The 15,110-nt window shown below is 53.5% G+C and overlaps 2 protein-coding genes across 2 annotated transcripts in view; one reads left to right on the top strand and one right to left on the bottom strand.

The window, feature by feature from the left end:
• The first annotated feature begins 5,842 nt into the window (after nucleotides 1–5,842).
• On the top strand, nucleotides 5,843–10,953 carry CYREN (cell cycle regulator of NHEJ). The gene is made up of 4 exons (XM_040260924.1): nucleotides 5,843–5,979; nucleotides 7,281–7,543; nucleotides 8,713–8,788; nucleotides 9,939–10,953. The coding sequence occupies exons 2-4, from the start codon at nucleotides 7,410–7,412 to the stop codon at nucleotides 10,188–10,190; spliced, it is 462 nt and encodes a 153-aa protein (XP_040116858.1). The 5' UTR covers nucleotides 5,843–5,979; nucleotides 7,281–7,409; the 3' UTR covers nucleotides 10,191–10,953.
• TMEM140 (transmembrane protein 140) overlaps nucleotides 10,839–15,110 on the bottom strand; it is a 14,423-nt gene continuing 10,151 nt past the window's right edge. The window contains exon 3 of the mRNA XM_040260923.1: nucleotides 10,839–12,303. Within this exon, the coding sequence (XP_040116857.1) occupies nucleotides 11,710–12,276 (567 nt within the window). The 5' untranslated portion in view covers nucleotides 12,277–12,303 and the 3' untranslated portion in view covers nucleotides 10,839–11,709. The remainder of the gene's footprint in view (nucleotides 12,304–15,110) is intronic.

Below are 15,110 nucleotides of genomic sequence, written 5' to 3'. Positions count from 1 at the left end.
GAAGCTTCTTGGCATAAGGGCAGGATCTGAGGTGTCTGCCCCTTCCATCCGAGTAGCCGTGGTTTCCCCGACCTGTCAAGGGGGCTCCTCCTGTTCTGTCAACTTTGCATGCTTGAGTTTGAACAGAGCCAGCCACTGGCGCCCTCTGCTGGTGAGTGGCCAGAGAACAGGAGCAAGTCGGCCAAGGCGGCCCGGAAGCTAGGGTTCTTGCCTTCTGGGTGTGTCCACAGCCTGGCCCTCTGCTTCCTCGCTGGGTGGGACTTTGAAAGGGCAGATGCCCTCACAGTGGAGAAGCACGAGAGGATGACTGCCTTGTCTCGCTTGCATTTCCATTTGAGGTGCTGGGGTTTCAGGCCTGGACCTCGGGCTCTGACACTTGACAGGGCAGCCTTGTCACCAGGCTCTGCTCAGAACAGTTGTTGCAGAGGCTTTTTGGGCTCCAACCCAGATCTGGGGTGCAGGCCTGGTGAGGGGGTGCTCCCAGTTACCTCCTTTTGGAAAATCTTGAAAAGATGGGCATTAAAACTTTGGCTCTGATCTGCTGGCAGTTGGGAGGAAAGCTGCTGTTGCTGCTCAGTCGCTTCAGTCGTGTGCGACCCCAGAGACGGCTGCCCACCAGGCTCCCCCGTCCCTGGGATTCTCCAGGCAAGAACACTGGAGTGGGTTGCCATTTCCTTCTCCAATGCATGAAAGTGAAAAGTGAAAGGGAAGTCGCTCAGTCGTGTCTGACTCCTAGTGACCCCATGGACTGCAGCCTTCCAGGCTCCACCATCCATGGGATTTTCCAGGCAAGAGTACTGGAGTGGGGTGCCATTGCCAAAGCAGGGAGGCTCAATTATGAGAAAACATGAGAGACGTAGCGATAAGTAGTTACTTAAACATTTTTACCCATTTCCACTTGTAATTCTCCTTCAAATGAATAAACCCAAGACTTATAAACGTGTAATTTTCCCCATCTTCTGCATTGAAGCAGCAACCTTATTTCTCTCCCCCAGGGATTCTGGGGGACATTTAAAAAGTGGTCATGTGTTTCATTTGCATGAGAGAATTCATGGCTTAACTTTTCTTCTCTCCATCTTGAAGTTTCTGTCTTAATGCCCATTGAGGGCATATGGGCGTCTTCTCCATACATATGGTCTTCGCAGCTTGCCAAAATGTCTTTAAGGGTTTGTAGAAAAACAGCACTTGAAAAGCTGTTTCTTCTCTCATTTCCTTTATGCTCTGTCTCCCTCTTGTTTTGAGCTCTGTTCACAGCTGATGTGACCGAGGCTGCACCAGGAGGGACGGGGCGGGGGGTTCCACATCACTTTGAGGCTGCCTAAAAACACAAAACCAAGGCAACAATAGCCTCTGACCTTTTGAAATTAGCAAGTACAATACGAGCTGCTGCGGGCCACTCTGCCCCTCCTGGCCTGTCTCTCTCCGACCCCCACCCCATCCTGAGTGCCTGTCAGCGTGCCTTCTTCCTGGGGTTCCTCCCTGTCCCTCCCCTCACCCCTCCAAGGTGACTTCTCATCCTCCAATAAAGCATGTCGAAACTTAAATTTACCGCTCCTTCACGATACCAGCTTGGCACCTACCCAGGAACCCAGCGAGGTCCCTCCCCCGGTGCGGGCAAGGCCAATCAGATGAAAACCATCAAGCCAGGCCAGCCCCAGTGCCCTGACCCCGCACGCCTGGCTCCGCTGTGGCCCGGCTCTGGGCTAGGCTGCGTGAGAACAGTGAGGTGCCCGTTTCCCTTGTTATCCTCGGGATCTGTCTGCGCTTGCCTGCTCCTGCTCCAAGACCTCGGGCCCCCTGAGCTCAGCATTCAGACGGCTTCAGGAGCTGACTCCCACCCGTTCAGATCCCTCCGCTTGGGCTTCTGGTCTCTGCTCAGGCCTCCGCGCAGAAAGATTTTTATGCAGATGGGCGTCCTACATTTTTCAGCTGGCTAAGGGAAGAGGTTTTTAAGGAGAGAAAGGTAGAGGAGGAGGTTCTCCTAGTAGTAAGTGTTCCCCATTCCTTTGCTCACAAAATGATGCACCTCCGCTGATTAGACTTCGGCTTGCCTTGGCTCACAACTTGTGGGAACGGATGGCAGTGAGGTCACTAGAGGTGACTGATGTTGGACCCTTTGGGAACCAGAGGAGAAGCAGGTCCTGCCTCATGAAGAGGCTGGAGGCAGAGCCCAGGTTCAACCCACAACTAAAGGACTCCAGTGCCCAGCAGGTCGGTTTTGTGATTTGAAATCCTTGATTTATCTCCTTAATCCTTGACTGACTTAAACTTTCCTGGACCAGCCCACCTCCATAGGATTGAGGCTTAGTTATGAGGTGAAAGTGCTTTGGGGAAACCAAAGTCACCACAGTTAGAAGAGAGATCTGGCTCTGATTTTCCGAGCTCTGGATCACACTCCCCTATCCCGTGCCTCTAGTATATGGAAAGCAATCATTCCATTATTCCATGATGTGTTGTGAGGCACACTTCGAATGGCTGTCTTGATAATTTCACATTTGGGGGGTAGATGGTTTTGATCATCCTTTTGCCTCAAAAACACAAATGTTTGTGTTTTTACTCATGTCTGCCACTTGGGGTCTTTTTCTGGCCTGCCTTTTTCAAGCTATTTCAAGCTGTATGATTTTATGTAAAACTAGATGCTAACTCCACGTGTGAACCGCAGCACTGGGCATCAAGTTGAAAGCAAAGTGAGGAGACATGGGCAACTTTATGGAGCAGCCCTGTTCTCAGAGGGAACACCTCAGTCACCAATTTGAATATTAATTATTAGTAACTCCTACTTTCTAGATAAAAAATGTAAACAATGTTTTTAATTTCTTGCACCCAAGGGACTCACCTTGCCACCACTCGCCCTACCTGGGGGTGAATGCCTCCAGCAGGGAGCCGTGAACTTGGTTTTTCTGGGACTTCTCTTCCCCCTCTGCCCTCCCCCATCAGAGCTTTCCAAAATGAAGCTCCCCCTCTCCCCTCTCCTTAATTTCTGGTTGGAAGGAGGGGCCTGGGAATTGCCCCTTTAACAGTCCAACCAGCAAGCCACAGGACTGGAAAAGGTCAGTTTTCATTTCCAATCCCAAAGAAAGGCAATGCCAAAGAATGTTCAAGGACAGAGAATGTTCAATGTCCAAAGAATGTTCAATGCCTCCCAGGACAGGGAGGCCTGGTGTGCTGCACTCCATGGGGTCACAAAGAATCGGACATGACTACCACACAATTGCACTTATCTCACGCTAGCAAAGTAATGCTCAAAATTCTCCAAGCCAGGCTTCAACACTACATGAACCGAGAACTTCCAGATGTTCAAACTGGATTTTGAAAAGGCAGAGGAACCACAAATCAAACTGCCAACATCTGTTGGACCATCGAAAAAGCAAGACAGTTCCAGAAAAACATCTGCTTTATTGATTGTGCCAAAGCCTTTGTGTAGATCACAACAAACTGGAAAATTCTTAAAGAGATGGGAATACCAGACCACCTTACCTGCCTCCTGAGAAATCTGTATGCAGGTCAAGAAGCAATAGTTAGAACCGGACATGGAACAACAGACTGGTTCCAAATCGGGAAAGGAGTACGTCAAGGCTGTATATTGTCACCTTGCTTATTTAACTTAATTGCAGAGTATATCATGCGAAATGCCGGGCTGGATGAAGCACAAGCAGGAATTAAGATTGCCAGGAGAAATATCAACAACCTTAGATATGCAGATGACACCACCCTTATGGCAGAAAGCAAAGGAACTAAAAAGCCTCTTGATGAAAGTGAAAGATGAGAGTGAAAAAGTTGGGTTAAGACTCAACATTCAAAAAAGTAAGATCATGGCATCTGGTCCTATCACTTCATGTCAAATAGATGGGGAAACAATGAGATACTTTATTTTGGGGGCTCTAAAATCACTGCAGATGGTGACTGCAGCCATGAAATTTTCATTCACTCCTTGGAAGAAAAGCTATGGCAAATCTAGACAGCATATTAAAAAGTGGAGACATGACTTTGCCAACAAAGTCCAAGTCCAAGCTATGGTTTTTCTAGTAGTCATGTATGGATGTGAGAATTAGATTATAAAGAAAGCTGAGCACTGAATTGATGCTTTTGAACGGTGGTGCTGGACAAAGGACAGCAAGGAGATCCAACCAGTCCATCGTAAAATCAGTCCTGAATATTCATTGCAAGGACTGATGCTGAAGCTGAAACTCCAATGCTTTGGCCACCTGATTAGAAGAACTGACTCATCTGAAAAGACCCTGGTGCTGGGAAGGATTGAAGGCGGGAGGAGATGGGTACGACAGAGGATGAGATGGTTGGATGGCATCACCGACTCAATGGCCACGAGTTTGAGTAAACTCCAGGAGTTGGTGATGGACAGGGAGGCCCGGCATGCTGCAGTCCATGGGGCCACAAAGAGTCGGACATGACTGAGCAACTGAACCGAACCAGCAAGCCTCAAATGGAGCCACATTTGGGAACTATTAAAAAAAATACTGTTAAAATTATTCATGACCCTTGTTAATGAACAGTAAGGAAACTATTAGAGAGTCTACTAGGTAGGGTTTTCTGTGGGGGAGAGGTTGAACTCAACTCCCAGTACAAGGGAAGTGGCTGGGTGGGGGGCTCAGTGGATGGATAATTACTAAGAGGAAACACCAGGGTGAAGTGGGCTTCTGGCTACATCGACCTAATAAGATTATTCCTGGGATAGTTCAGTTGCTCAGTCGTGTCTGACTCTTTGCGACCCCATGAATCGCAGCACGCCAGGCCTCCCTGTCCATCACCAACTCCTGGAGTTCACCCAAACTCACGTGCATCAGGTCGGTGATGCCATCCAGCCATCTCATCCTCTGTCATCCCCTTCTCCTCCTGCCCCCAATTCCTCCCAGCATCAGGGTCTTTTCCAGTGAGTCAACTCTTCGCATGAGGTGGCCAAAGTATTAGAGTTTCAGCCTCAGCATCATTCCTTCAAAAGAAATCCCAGGGTTGGTCTCCTTTAGGATGGACTGGTTGGATCTCCTTGCAGTCCAAAGGACTCTCAAGAGTCTTCTCCAACACCACAGTTCAAAAGCATCAATTCTTTGGCACTCAGCTTTCTTCACAGTCCAACTCTCACATCCATACATGACCACTGGAAAAACCATAGCCTTAACTAGACGGACCTTTGTTGGCAAAAGTAATATCTCTGCTTTTTAATATGCTATCTAGGTTGGTCATAACTTTTCTTCCAAGGAGTAAGCGTCTTTTAATTTCATGGCTGCAATCACCATCTGCAGTGATTTTGGAGCCCCCCAAAATAAAGTCTGACACTGCTTCCACTGTTTCCCCATCTACTTCCCAGATGCCATGATCGTTTTCTGAATGTTGAGCTTTAAGCCAACTATTTCACTCTCCTCTTTCATCAAGAGGCTTTTTAGTTCTTCACTTTCTGCCATATATCTGCATATCTGAGGTTATTGATATTTCTCCCGGCAATCTTGATTCCATCTTGTGCTTCTTCAGCCCAGCGTTTCTCACGATGTACTCTGCAGAAGCGGCCGGGTCATCAAACATGACCTGGGAGGATGGCGGTGGATGAGAATCAGGTGTGGAGGGTGAGCGGACTCCAGCTAATCCAGTATTAGGATTATTCTCGGTAAAAACGGACAATGTGGAGATGCACGCGGAAGTCCAAAAGGCAGGGCCTTGTTGAGAAGAGTTCAGATCCCCCTCTGAATTTGGTCAAGGAGAGACTTGGTCAGGACCCGGGTCAGCGGAGGCCGCAGCGCCCCTCTACAGCTTACCCGGCGAGTCCTGCTCCAACGCCGAGGGCGCAGACCACGCGGCCCGCCGGCAGGGGGCGCGCCGGGTCCGCCACGCCGGCGGGCGGCCGGGAGCCGGAAGTGTGGGAACGTAGGGGAGCGGGGGCCGGGCCGCGGGGCTCCCCGCTCCCGACCACCGTCCAGATCCGCCTCCCGTGCCCTCCCCGGAAGCCAGGGAGGGCGCGCGGGCCCCGAGGTAGGAAGCCCGGCCGGAGGAGTACCGGGAACGCGGGCGGGTGGGTCGCGCGTCCCCCTTCGCCCTCCTCTGGCGGGCCGGCCCCGCTCTAATCGCGCCCGTAGCGGCGCGGGGTCCCCGAGAGCAGGGAGGCGGAGAACTGGGGGCTCCGGGCGGGTCGCTGCGCCCGCGGGGCCGCCCCAGGCCCTCCCCCACCCCCCGGCCGGCGGGGCCCAGGGCCAGGGCCTGGAGGGCCCAGGTGCGAGTCCTGACCGGCCATTTCAAACTTTTTTTTGGTGACTGTGCGAATTGCTAAATGTCAGTTCTACGTCTGTAAAATGCGCTTCAGAATATCCATCTCATGGTCAAATCAGTATACGCACCGAGCACCGCAGCTGTGCTTGTGCGGGGTGGTTAGCGGTGCTCATTAGACCTGGCAGATTGAGGGCGGGAGGAGAGGGGGCCACAGAGGATGAGATGGTTGGATGGCATCACCGACTCAATGGACATGAGTTTGAGCCAACTCCGGGAGTTGGTGATGGACAGGGAGGCCTGGCTGCTGTAGTCCATGGGGTCACGAAGAGTTGGACCACGCTGAGCGACTGAACAACATTAGATCTGGGAATGACTATTACCACCTCTTGGATTTTCACAGAACGTGCGCGCTGAGCTGTTTTCAGGGTTAACTGCTCAGTGGAGGGTAGAGATCTGCACCCCTTGAGTCACAGGGTCGGGGCTGAGTTTCAGGAGGAGGGGCAGGGCGGGAATCCAGTGGGGATGGGTGGGGCGAGGCCAGATTAGATGAGAACCGGCCCCCGACCCCCAAAGCCCTGGCGTCTGGATTCTGCACATTCAGGCACAGTGATATCTGACACACCCGACCAGTCAGAAGTATCTTTGGATTTAAGGGAGTGGGTGTTGGCCAGTGAAACCTCACTGTGAATCAAAATGGCCTTGGGGTTTCTTATAACCACTCCTAGATAGAGGGAAGGAGAAATCTGTGATGGGAGGAGGGGAGGAAGAGAGCACTGAGAGATGTTTTAAGGGTAGGAGCGTCTGGGCACCCTGGGGACAATGAGCATCTCTGGTGGAGAGGAGAAGGGGCACCTTCCTTCCTCCTGTGTTGAGGGGCTCAGTGCAGAGGCTCCTGGGAGCATGGGGCCCCACTGCTGGGGGGCCACACGTCCCTCTTCATGCCCTGTGAATGATCCATCTGAGTCTCCTTGGCCCTGCTCACCTCTGGCCTGCCCTAACCAGTCACTGTGGCTGATGCCTGAGAATATTCTTATTTATTAGAATTCACTGGACTTTGTTCTTTGTAGGAATTAAAGATGGACTCCTGTTGACGACAAACGGACCTATAGTTCCTGCTGTGTGATGAGAGAGTGAGATTTGCTGTCCTGAAGTCACTAAGCTTGGACCCTGGTTCCTCTTCATGAGAGACTAAAGAGATGGAAGCCTTAAAGTCTGAGAATAAAAAGAGGGTGCTGCCCACATGGATGACAGCCCAGGTAGCTGAAAAGAGGGCGGTGCAGGTGAAGACCCCCAAGAGGAGACCAGCCACGATGCCAGCAGCTGCAGCCAGGTGGGGCAGCTTCTGTCCTCCTGGGGGATTAGGACAAGGGAGGGATTGAAGGCCTCACAGTTGCTGGGGCCCAGTCGTCCAGTGTTGGTGGAACAGTGAGGGGGGTGTTTCAGTCCACAAACGTCTCATCCGCTCTCAGGGGGTGCGCAGACTGCAGGTGGCTGTGCCCTGCCAGGCTGGCACTGGCTTCTGCCTCTGTTGGTGAATCTCCACCCTCTGGCCCTCATGGGTCAGCTCCCAGATAGTGGCTCCAGCTCTTGAGTTAAACACACACCAGCTAAGCTCTCAGATAGCAATTGTCCAAATTGTCAGTATCTTCATTTGCCGCAGAAATTGTGACCATCCAACGATGGGGTAGGTGGACCAAGTGATCCCATCTTCCTGCGGATACATCTTTAGGGACAGGCAGACAAGCTGCTGGTTGCCGGGCCGGCCGGAAATCAGAGACTGAGGGGCGTGGGGGGGGGTGGTTGAATGGTGATATTGGTGGGGGTCTCCAGGCTGCCAGGAAGGGGGTACCCCTGTCCTCTCCTGGCCATAGTCTCAGGCTCTCACTGTCCCTCTCTGGCTCTTCCCTTTCTAAGTTTTCTTCACTGACCAGCCTTGCTTTCTGATCTTTGCTGTGCCGTGCTTAGTCGCTCAGTCGGGTCCAGCTCATTGCGAACCGGCGGACTGTAGCCAGGCTCCTCTGTCCGTGGGATTCTCCAGGCAAGAAGACTGGAGTGGGTTACCATGCCTTCCTGCAGGGGATCTTCCCAACCCAGGGACTGAACCCAGAACTGCATTGTGAGGGGTTTCTTTACTGCTGAGCCACCAGGGAAAGCCCTCCTTTATTGTATCCATGCATGGGGGTGAGGGGTGGCATTCAGACATGTCTTGGCCTGTTGGACCTTTTTGCATCGTGAGCGCGCGCGCAGGCGGGCATGTGTGTCCCAGGAACCAGCCGTCTCACCCTATTTCTTAGTGGAGTTGGTGGACGGTGGGAAACCCCATGGTTGCCCCAAGAACCCCTGTGCCAGTCACTGGTTCCAAGGATGCAGAAGCCATGGCAGTGCCCTGGGGAAGCCACTGCTCTCAGCCCTGGCAGACAGGCCCCGAGATGTGACTCTGGGTCTCATTCTCTCCTGCTGGTGATCGTGCCTGTCTCTAACCTCATGCTCTTCTCTCAGACTTCCTGCCGTGAGGACTGTGTACTGCGTGAATGAAGCCGAAATGGTCGACGTCGCTCTGGGGATCCTCATTGAGGTGTGGTCGACTGTGTCTTTTATTTTTGTAAATTTTATTTACGTATATATGTTGGCCGTGCTGGGTCCTCGCTGCTGCTCGGGGACCGGGGGCTGCTCTCTGGTGGCGGTGAGAGAGTTTCCCATTGCGGTGGTTTCTCCTGTGGAGCACGGGCTCCAGGGCACATGGGCTTCTGCAGTTAGCAGAGCACGGGCTCAGGAGTTGTGGTTCCTGGGCCCAGTGATTGTACCGTGTGGGCCCTGGATCCTACAGGCTTCTGCAGTCGTGGCACATGGATGAGTTGCCCCGAGGCTTGTGGGGTCTTCCCGGACCAGGGCTTGAACCCATATCTCCTGCACTGGCAGATGGACTTCTCACCACTGACCCGCCAGGGAAGCCCAGCTGTGTCTTTTCTGATGACTGGAGACTCCTGGCGGGGGTTCATGCTAATAAAAGAGGCGCCCTGCCTGTTGGCAGCCGGGAGCCCGCTCATCTGCAGCCCGCTCCAGGGGAGGGGTGCCCCCGCCGGGCCCTTGGGGCTGGAGACCTGGGAGGCTGTGGCCGTGTGAGGGAGGGCGGCCCTCCCAGTCCGGGCGGCTCTCTGCTGGTGGCGGGTGGAGGGGACAAGAGTCGTGAACTGCTCGTGTTCTCTGAGGTCTCCTTCGGGCGAGGTGACTTCTGAGCGCCATCCTTAGCACCTCGCCCCTGAAGCCCTGGCTTCCAGAAGCGGCTAACGGTTGTCCCACCTTCAAGTGGTGTAGTCCCTGAGAGTTGCTCAGGGCCTTTTATATATTCCTCTCTCCTTTAATGCTTGCAATAACCTGCCGGTCGATACTATCGCTAGTTCCAGTGAGTGAGCCCACACTCAGGGTTCGCGTCCTGCGCGCCTTCCGTTCCGTCAGCCTGCCCTTCCGTGTCCGTGGGGTCCACTTGTCGTCCCTGTGCCGCTGATCCTGAGGCCCCTGCCCGCCGCTCGCCCTGCTGGTCCTGATTTCTGCACCGGCCGAGAAGGAGGGCGGGGAGGGGCAGAGTCGGGTGAGGGAGGGGGGCGATCTGGGAGCTGGGCCCAGCCCCCCGGCGCTGGCTTTACAGGTGCTACTGGGTACGTTCTGTGTTCTTGCATGTTAGGGAAGTAAAACCCATCTGTTTGCCTGCCGTTTCTTCTGCTCAGGAGGACCGAAAACAGGAAAAGCCGTTGGAGCCGCCACCTCTGGCAGGCGCTGATAAGCCAGAGCGCTCCCCGGCCAGCCCAGCGCCACCGTCCCCAAGTCCCCACTGGAGCCGAAGCGAAGACAGTGAGGAAGAGGACCGTGGGGCAGATGGCCCTGCCCTGGGGCCCTCGGGTTCTGACGTGGCCTGCAGCAGAAGCCTCGAGGAAGACCAGGACGAGCTAAAATACGTCAGGGAAATCTTTTTCAGCTAAGGGACACACTTCCAGGACCTTCTGCTCAGAGCGGCTGAAGGAAGCTGGGCTTCCCCTCTCAGCCCGAGCGCTGCCCTCAGACTGTGACAGCTTCTGCTCCCAGCGTCAAGCCTCCCTGGGCTGGGTGGATTTACGGGGGGAGGTGAGGAATCAAAGTGAGCTCCCCCCAGAATTCCTGCTCTCTGCTCTTCCTGCTCAGGGGCCTGGGAGCTCAACACTGTCTTATTCAGGTACCTAGTTCCAGGGAAATGAGATCATGGGGGTCAAACTTACTGGAACTGGAGAGTCAACTTAATAATTTTCAAGGAAAAACCAGTATGGCTGCTAAGTACACTGCAGTTCCTACGGTTTGGCCACCTTAAGGAAGAAGCCTGTTTTAAAATCACTTCCGTCACGTATCAGTTGGTCAGTGAGCCCTTGTTGGTCCAACCCTGAACTAGACGCCTTCCCCCAGGGCTGGGCTCCCCCCTGAGAACCTGCCTGCTGTTCCATGCACAGATTGGGAGGCCTCCCGACCAACCAGACAGCCCTCCTCCCCTGGGCCGCCACCTTCTGCCACCTTTCTAGGCCTCAGCCCCTGGGCAGTTAGAAAGTAAGAGTGGGATAGGAGCCCCAAAGAGACACAGAGGACAAGACATCACACTGGAGTCCGTGTTTCTGCCTCTATTCAGTGTGGCTTTGCACAGGCGTGGGATGAGGCGACCACGTGCTGTACAGATTGTCGGTGTGACAGATGCTGAAGAATACACAAAGTGCCCCTGTGCGTGAGTGGTGCTCGCATCCTTGCCGGCGCAGGGTGAGAGGGGAGGGCATGCAGCGTTTACATGGTCGTGGGCCGGCTCATTCCGTTCATCGTCCTCCCCTGACCCAGGGACCTGGCATCTTGGGCTCCTGAACGCCCGGGTCGCGTGCTGGGCGCGGGCTGCTCGTGCGCAGTGGTTAGACCCTTGTTCTGTCTGTCTGCAGGTCCAGGAGCCTTTCCAGGGGAACATTCAAAACCGCCAGGCTCTTCCCTGTGCCTGTCCTGTGAATCCCTCAGATCACTGCTTGGCCTTTGGGAGCATTGTCTCGAATGGAGATGGGACGCTTGCTAGGCTGAGTTCCCAGGGACACCGAGGCGTTCCTTCATAAACCATCACCGGGTTCCTGTCTGGCATTTGGCAGCTTGTCCTGGAAATCTGGCCCCAGTGACAGGAAGCCTTATCTCCCCATTGTTCTGAGGATCAAGTCAGAATGGCTTGCTCAGATCAGTTAACTAAAGCAGGAATTCTTGCAACAGTGAGCTATGTGGTTCTCGGGTGTTCTTAGAAGTCCCAAAGGACAGACCACCCTATCCTAAGAAGTCTTGTCCTCCTTGACGTTGGGCACCCATCCCCTCCGTGGTGGGTCCAGTCTGCTCCAGCTGGAGCTCAGCGCTGGCTGTGAAACAGGGTGGCTGAGAAGACACACTGGCCCGTGCGTTCTCTGGCAATCTTCTCTGAGCACAGTTCAAAGCGAACCCTTGCAATCACGTAAGCCTTTAGACTGAGCTAGCAGCTCCCCAGCTCCTGTCCTTTGCCCTCTGAGGGAACACAGCTGTGGCCACAAGCAAGACGATGAGCAAGGTCTGGGCAGTGCCCAGAGCTAGAGACCCAGGTCCCAGGAGGGAGAGCTGGAGCCACTTCCAGGTGTAGGTGAGGAAGAGGCCCAGACCGCTGGCCAGCAGCATGGAGGATGTGGCCAGGAAGCCCACGGCCAGCTGCCACTCCCCCTCGTTGTTATTGCACCAGGCCAGGAGGAGAGGCAGGGGGACGAAGAGGGTGAGGACCAGGGCTCCGTACACGCCGAGCCTGGCCAGGGCCAGGCCCACTCGAGGCATGCCCAGGGCCTCCAGTTCCGGGAACTGGTAGCACTGCAGGGCACCGGCGCCCTCATGCCAGAGACAAAAGTTGTAGAAGCCAATCCTGAGGTGGGGCAGGTCCACAAGGTTGCCGGCCTTCCAGAGGAGAGCAAAGAAGAGCAGGCAGATGACCGTGATCGTGAGGGTCATTGTGCCGAGGAACAGCAGCTGGCTGCACCGCTTTGGCTTCAGGACAGTCATCTTCATGCCCTTCACAGGGCGCCTCCTGGGTCCCTGTAGGGGAGGTCACACCATGAATGTCCAGCTTGCCCTGCTGCCCTCCCAGTTTCTTCTGAAACTCCTGTTCTGGAATTCCACAGAGACTTGTGGCCTACTTCCTTCAAGACAAAATCAAACCCAGCCCTGCCACGGCTGCCCATTGTGGTGGGCAGTGCAGGGAGTGGTGGACAGCGGTGGCCCCTGGGGACTGCCCTGGCGATCAGCTTCTGGAAGCCCACTTGGGAGGCACAGCCCCTCCCCTTTCCCCATGCTGGCCAGAGGTCTGCCTGACCACCCCACACTCATCCTGCACTTGGACAGACAGAGGAAAGAGCGAGAGGGAACAGGGTGTGGACAGGCTGTGGGGAGGGTCGCGTCTGCTACCCAGGCTGCTGCTGCAGGTTACTGTGGATGGGGCAGCTCGTCAGAGATTTATTTTCTTGGTTTTGGAGGCCGGCAAGCCCCAAATCAAGGCACCAGTGATCCGGGCTGTAGTAGGGGCCCGATTCCTGGTTCCCAGACGGTCCACCTTTTGCTGTGTCCTTGTGGGGTGGAAGGGACATGGGAGCTCTCAGGGGCCTCTTTTTTAAGGGCACTGATCCTATTCAAAAGGGGATAGTGTGAATCCCTGCTCTAGCCCTCATCACCTCCCTAAGGCCCCACTTCCAAATGCTGGGGCTTAGGCTTCAGTGAACAAACGTGGAGGGATGCAGACGTTCAGTCTGTAGTAGGCAAGCTGACGAGAATAGGATTTATCAGCAACTTCTTTGGCAGAGACAAAGATGTATCAAATATTAAAATGATGTGTTTAGTCCATGTTGTTAGACTGGTAGGGAGAGAAGTTTTAACCATTCCAGCCCATGGCATGGGAAAAATTGCCAACAGGAACATAGTTTGCACAGGTTTGCATATTAGATATTTGTAAAAACCTGTATCTAAATTTTTGATGGATGTAGGAATTTTGGGGTGTCGGATGGACTTCCAGGGCTGGAATCCAGGTTTATACCACTGTGCAGTGGGAAATAAGATTCCACTTGCCTCAGTGGTCCAAGAACCAGTAGGCTGGGAGTTGGGTTGCCTGTGTATAAATGCTCCATCTTACTTCTCTTATATCAAGCCTGTTCCACTTGGGCTTGAAAAAAAGGTTATTATCAAGCTTAATGCAAAAAGATGCCTGGGGCTTCTCAGAGGAGGTTGTACAGCCGCCTCACACAGCAGCGCCCCAGGCACCCAGAGCCTTTGTTTTTGACTTCCTCTCCTCTCTCAACTGACCTTTTGGAGGTTTCAATAGAGAACGAAACAAAACAAAGCTGGAGCTGAGAGGCCCTGAGCAGACGTGTGGGTGGCAGTCCAGGTTTCCTTCCTCTCGGCCCTTCAGCAGATAGAGTTCAGTCCCAGCTCCACTGTCTGGGGCGGCTGAGAACTTGAACTTGGGTTCTGCAGGCAGGCCCTGCTCCCTTGGGTCCTCCCTCCCTCGCTTGGCCCCTGCCCGCCGTCCCCCTTCCCGACGGCCGCCCCCTCAGCCGCCGCCGCTCCTCAGTTCAGCCCAGTCCAGTCGCTGAGTCGCGTCCAACTCTGCGGCCCGTGGACTGCAGCACGCCAGGCCTCCCTGCCCCTCACCAGCTCCCTGTTCTCTGCCTCGCTGGGTCCTGCTGGGTTTTCGCCACCTTTCTCAGACTACTTCAGCCCACACTCTGAAGGCCAGGATGTGTGTTCCCTGCCTGGTGTAATCTTTCTGGGGAACAGTCTGTCTACTTTATCCCCAGAATGGTGCCTATCCACAGTAGGAACTTTTTTTTTTCTGAATGAGTGAAAATGTCACATAGCATCCTTTAGGTACCGCACGTGCTGATCTGACGCACATGTAACAAGACAGCAGAGCTCCGTGAGGTGAGGGGCTCTGCTGTGTGTCCGCTCCGCGCTCAGTGCGGGGGGTGCCCCCCACACCCCCACCCCCCCTCACCCCCCGTGCTTCTCGGGCTGTGGACAGAGAGCTTGGGGGCTCGGCCTAGCTTCTCTTTTCTAAACATGTTCCAGTGAAAGGGTATGGTTATTTGGTAGGAAAACCCTCGGGCACCCTTCTCTGCCTTCCTGAGAGCCTACCCAGATTTTTTTGTTTGGTGTTGGCCTTTAACAATCCTTGTAATCTTGTCCTCAGCACAGTGAGCTCTTTAGTTCCCTTTAATGATAAGCCTGTGCTTCCCTCAGCGGGCAGAAGGGAGACTGCTGAGTCACTGTTGCTATTTTTAAGAGAAGTCTTTCCTGTTTTTAATAAAGTAATGCATATTGGTTGTAGAAAATCAGAAAAATGTGGAAGTATGGAGACAAGACTAAAAATTGTTGATAACGTCAAGGCTGTAGAAATAACCACCAAGTGACACATTTCCTCCTGTAATGTTGTTTTATATAGTTGGGATTGCATAAGTATGTGTGTGTGTATCCTTTGTAAACCTCACTGTAGCACGGATATTTCCCTTTGCCACTAGCAATGTTTCCTAAACAATGTTTTTAATGGCTGGGTTAGCTGCACTATCATGTACGGTTTATATATTCTATTTTATGACGTTGTTTTGGCATATGGTTTATATATGCTCTGTTTTACAACACTGTTTTGCAGTTCTGTAAATAATGCCACGGTGACTGTGTGTGTGAATCAGCGTATTCCTCCACCAGAAGTTTGAGAGTGCTTGTCTCGTCATCTCCTCTATTGAATTTTCTCATCTTTTCATCTTCGATGATGAAAAATGACACAGCATTGCTGTTGCTGAGTAAATGTTTTTCGAGTGTTTGTTGACTCTCTGGCTTTTTGTTTTTTTTTTCCG

Source organism: Oryx dammah, unplaced genomic scaffold (genome assembly GCF_014754425.2).
Source record: "Oryx dammah isolate SB20612 unplaced genomic scaffold, SCBI_Odam_1.1 HiC_scaffold_18, whole genome shotgun sequence".
NCBI lineage: Eukaryota > Metazoa > Chordata > Mammalia > Artiodactyla > Bovidae > Oryx > Oryx dammah.
The sequence above is the reverse complement of the archived record's forward strand: the minus strand, read 5'-3'. Positions and strand labels throughout refer to the sequence as shown.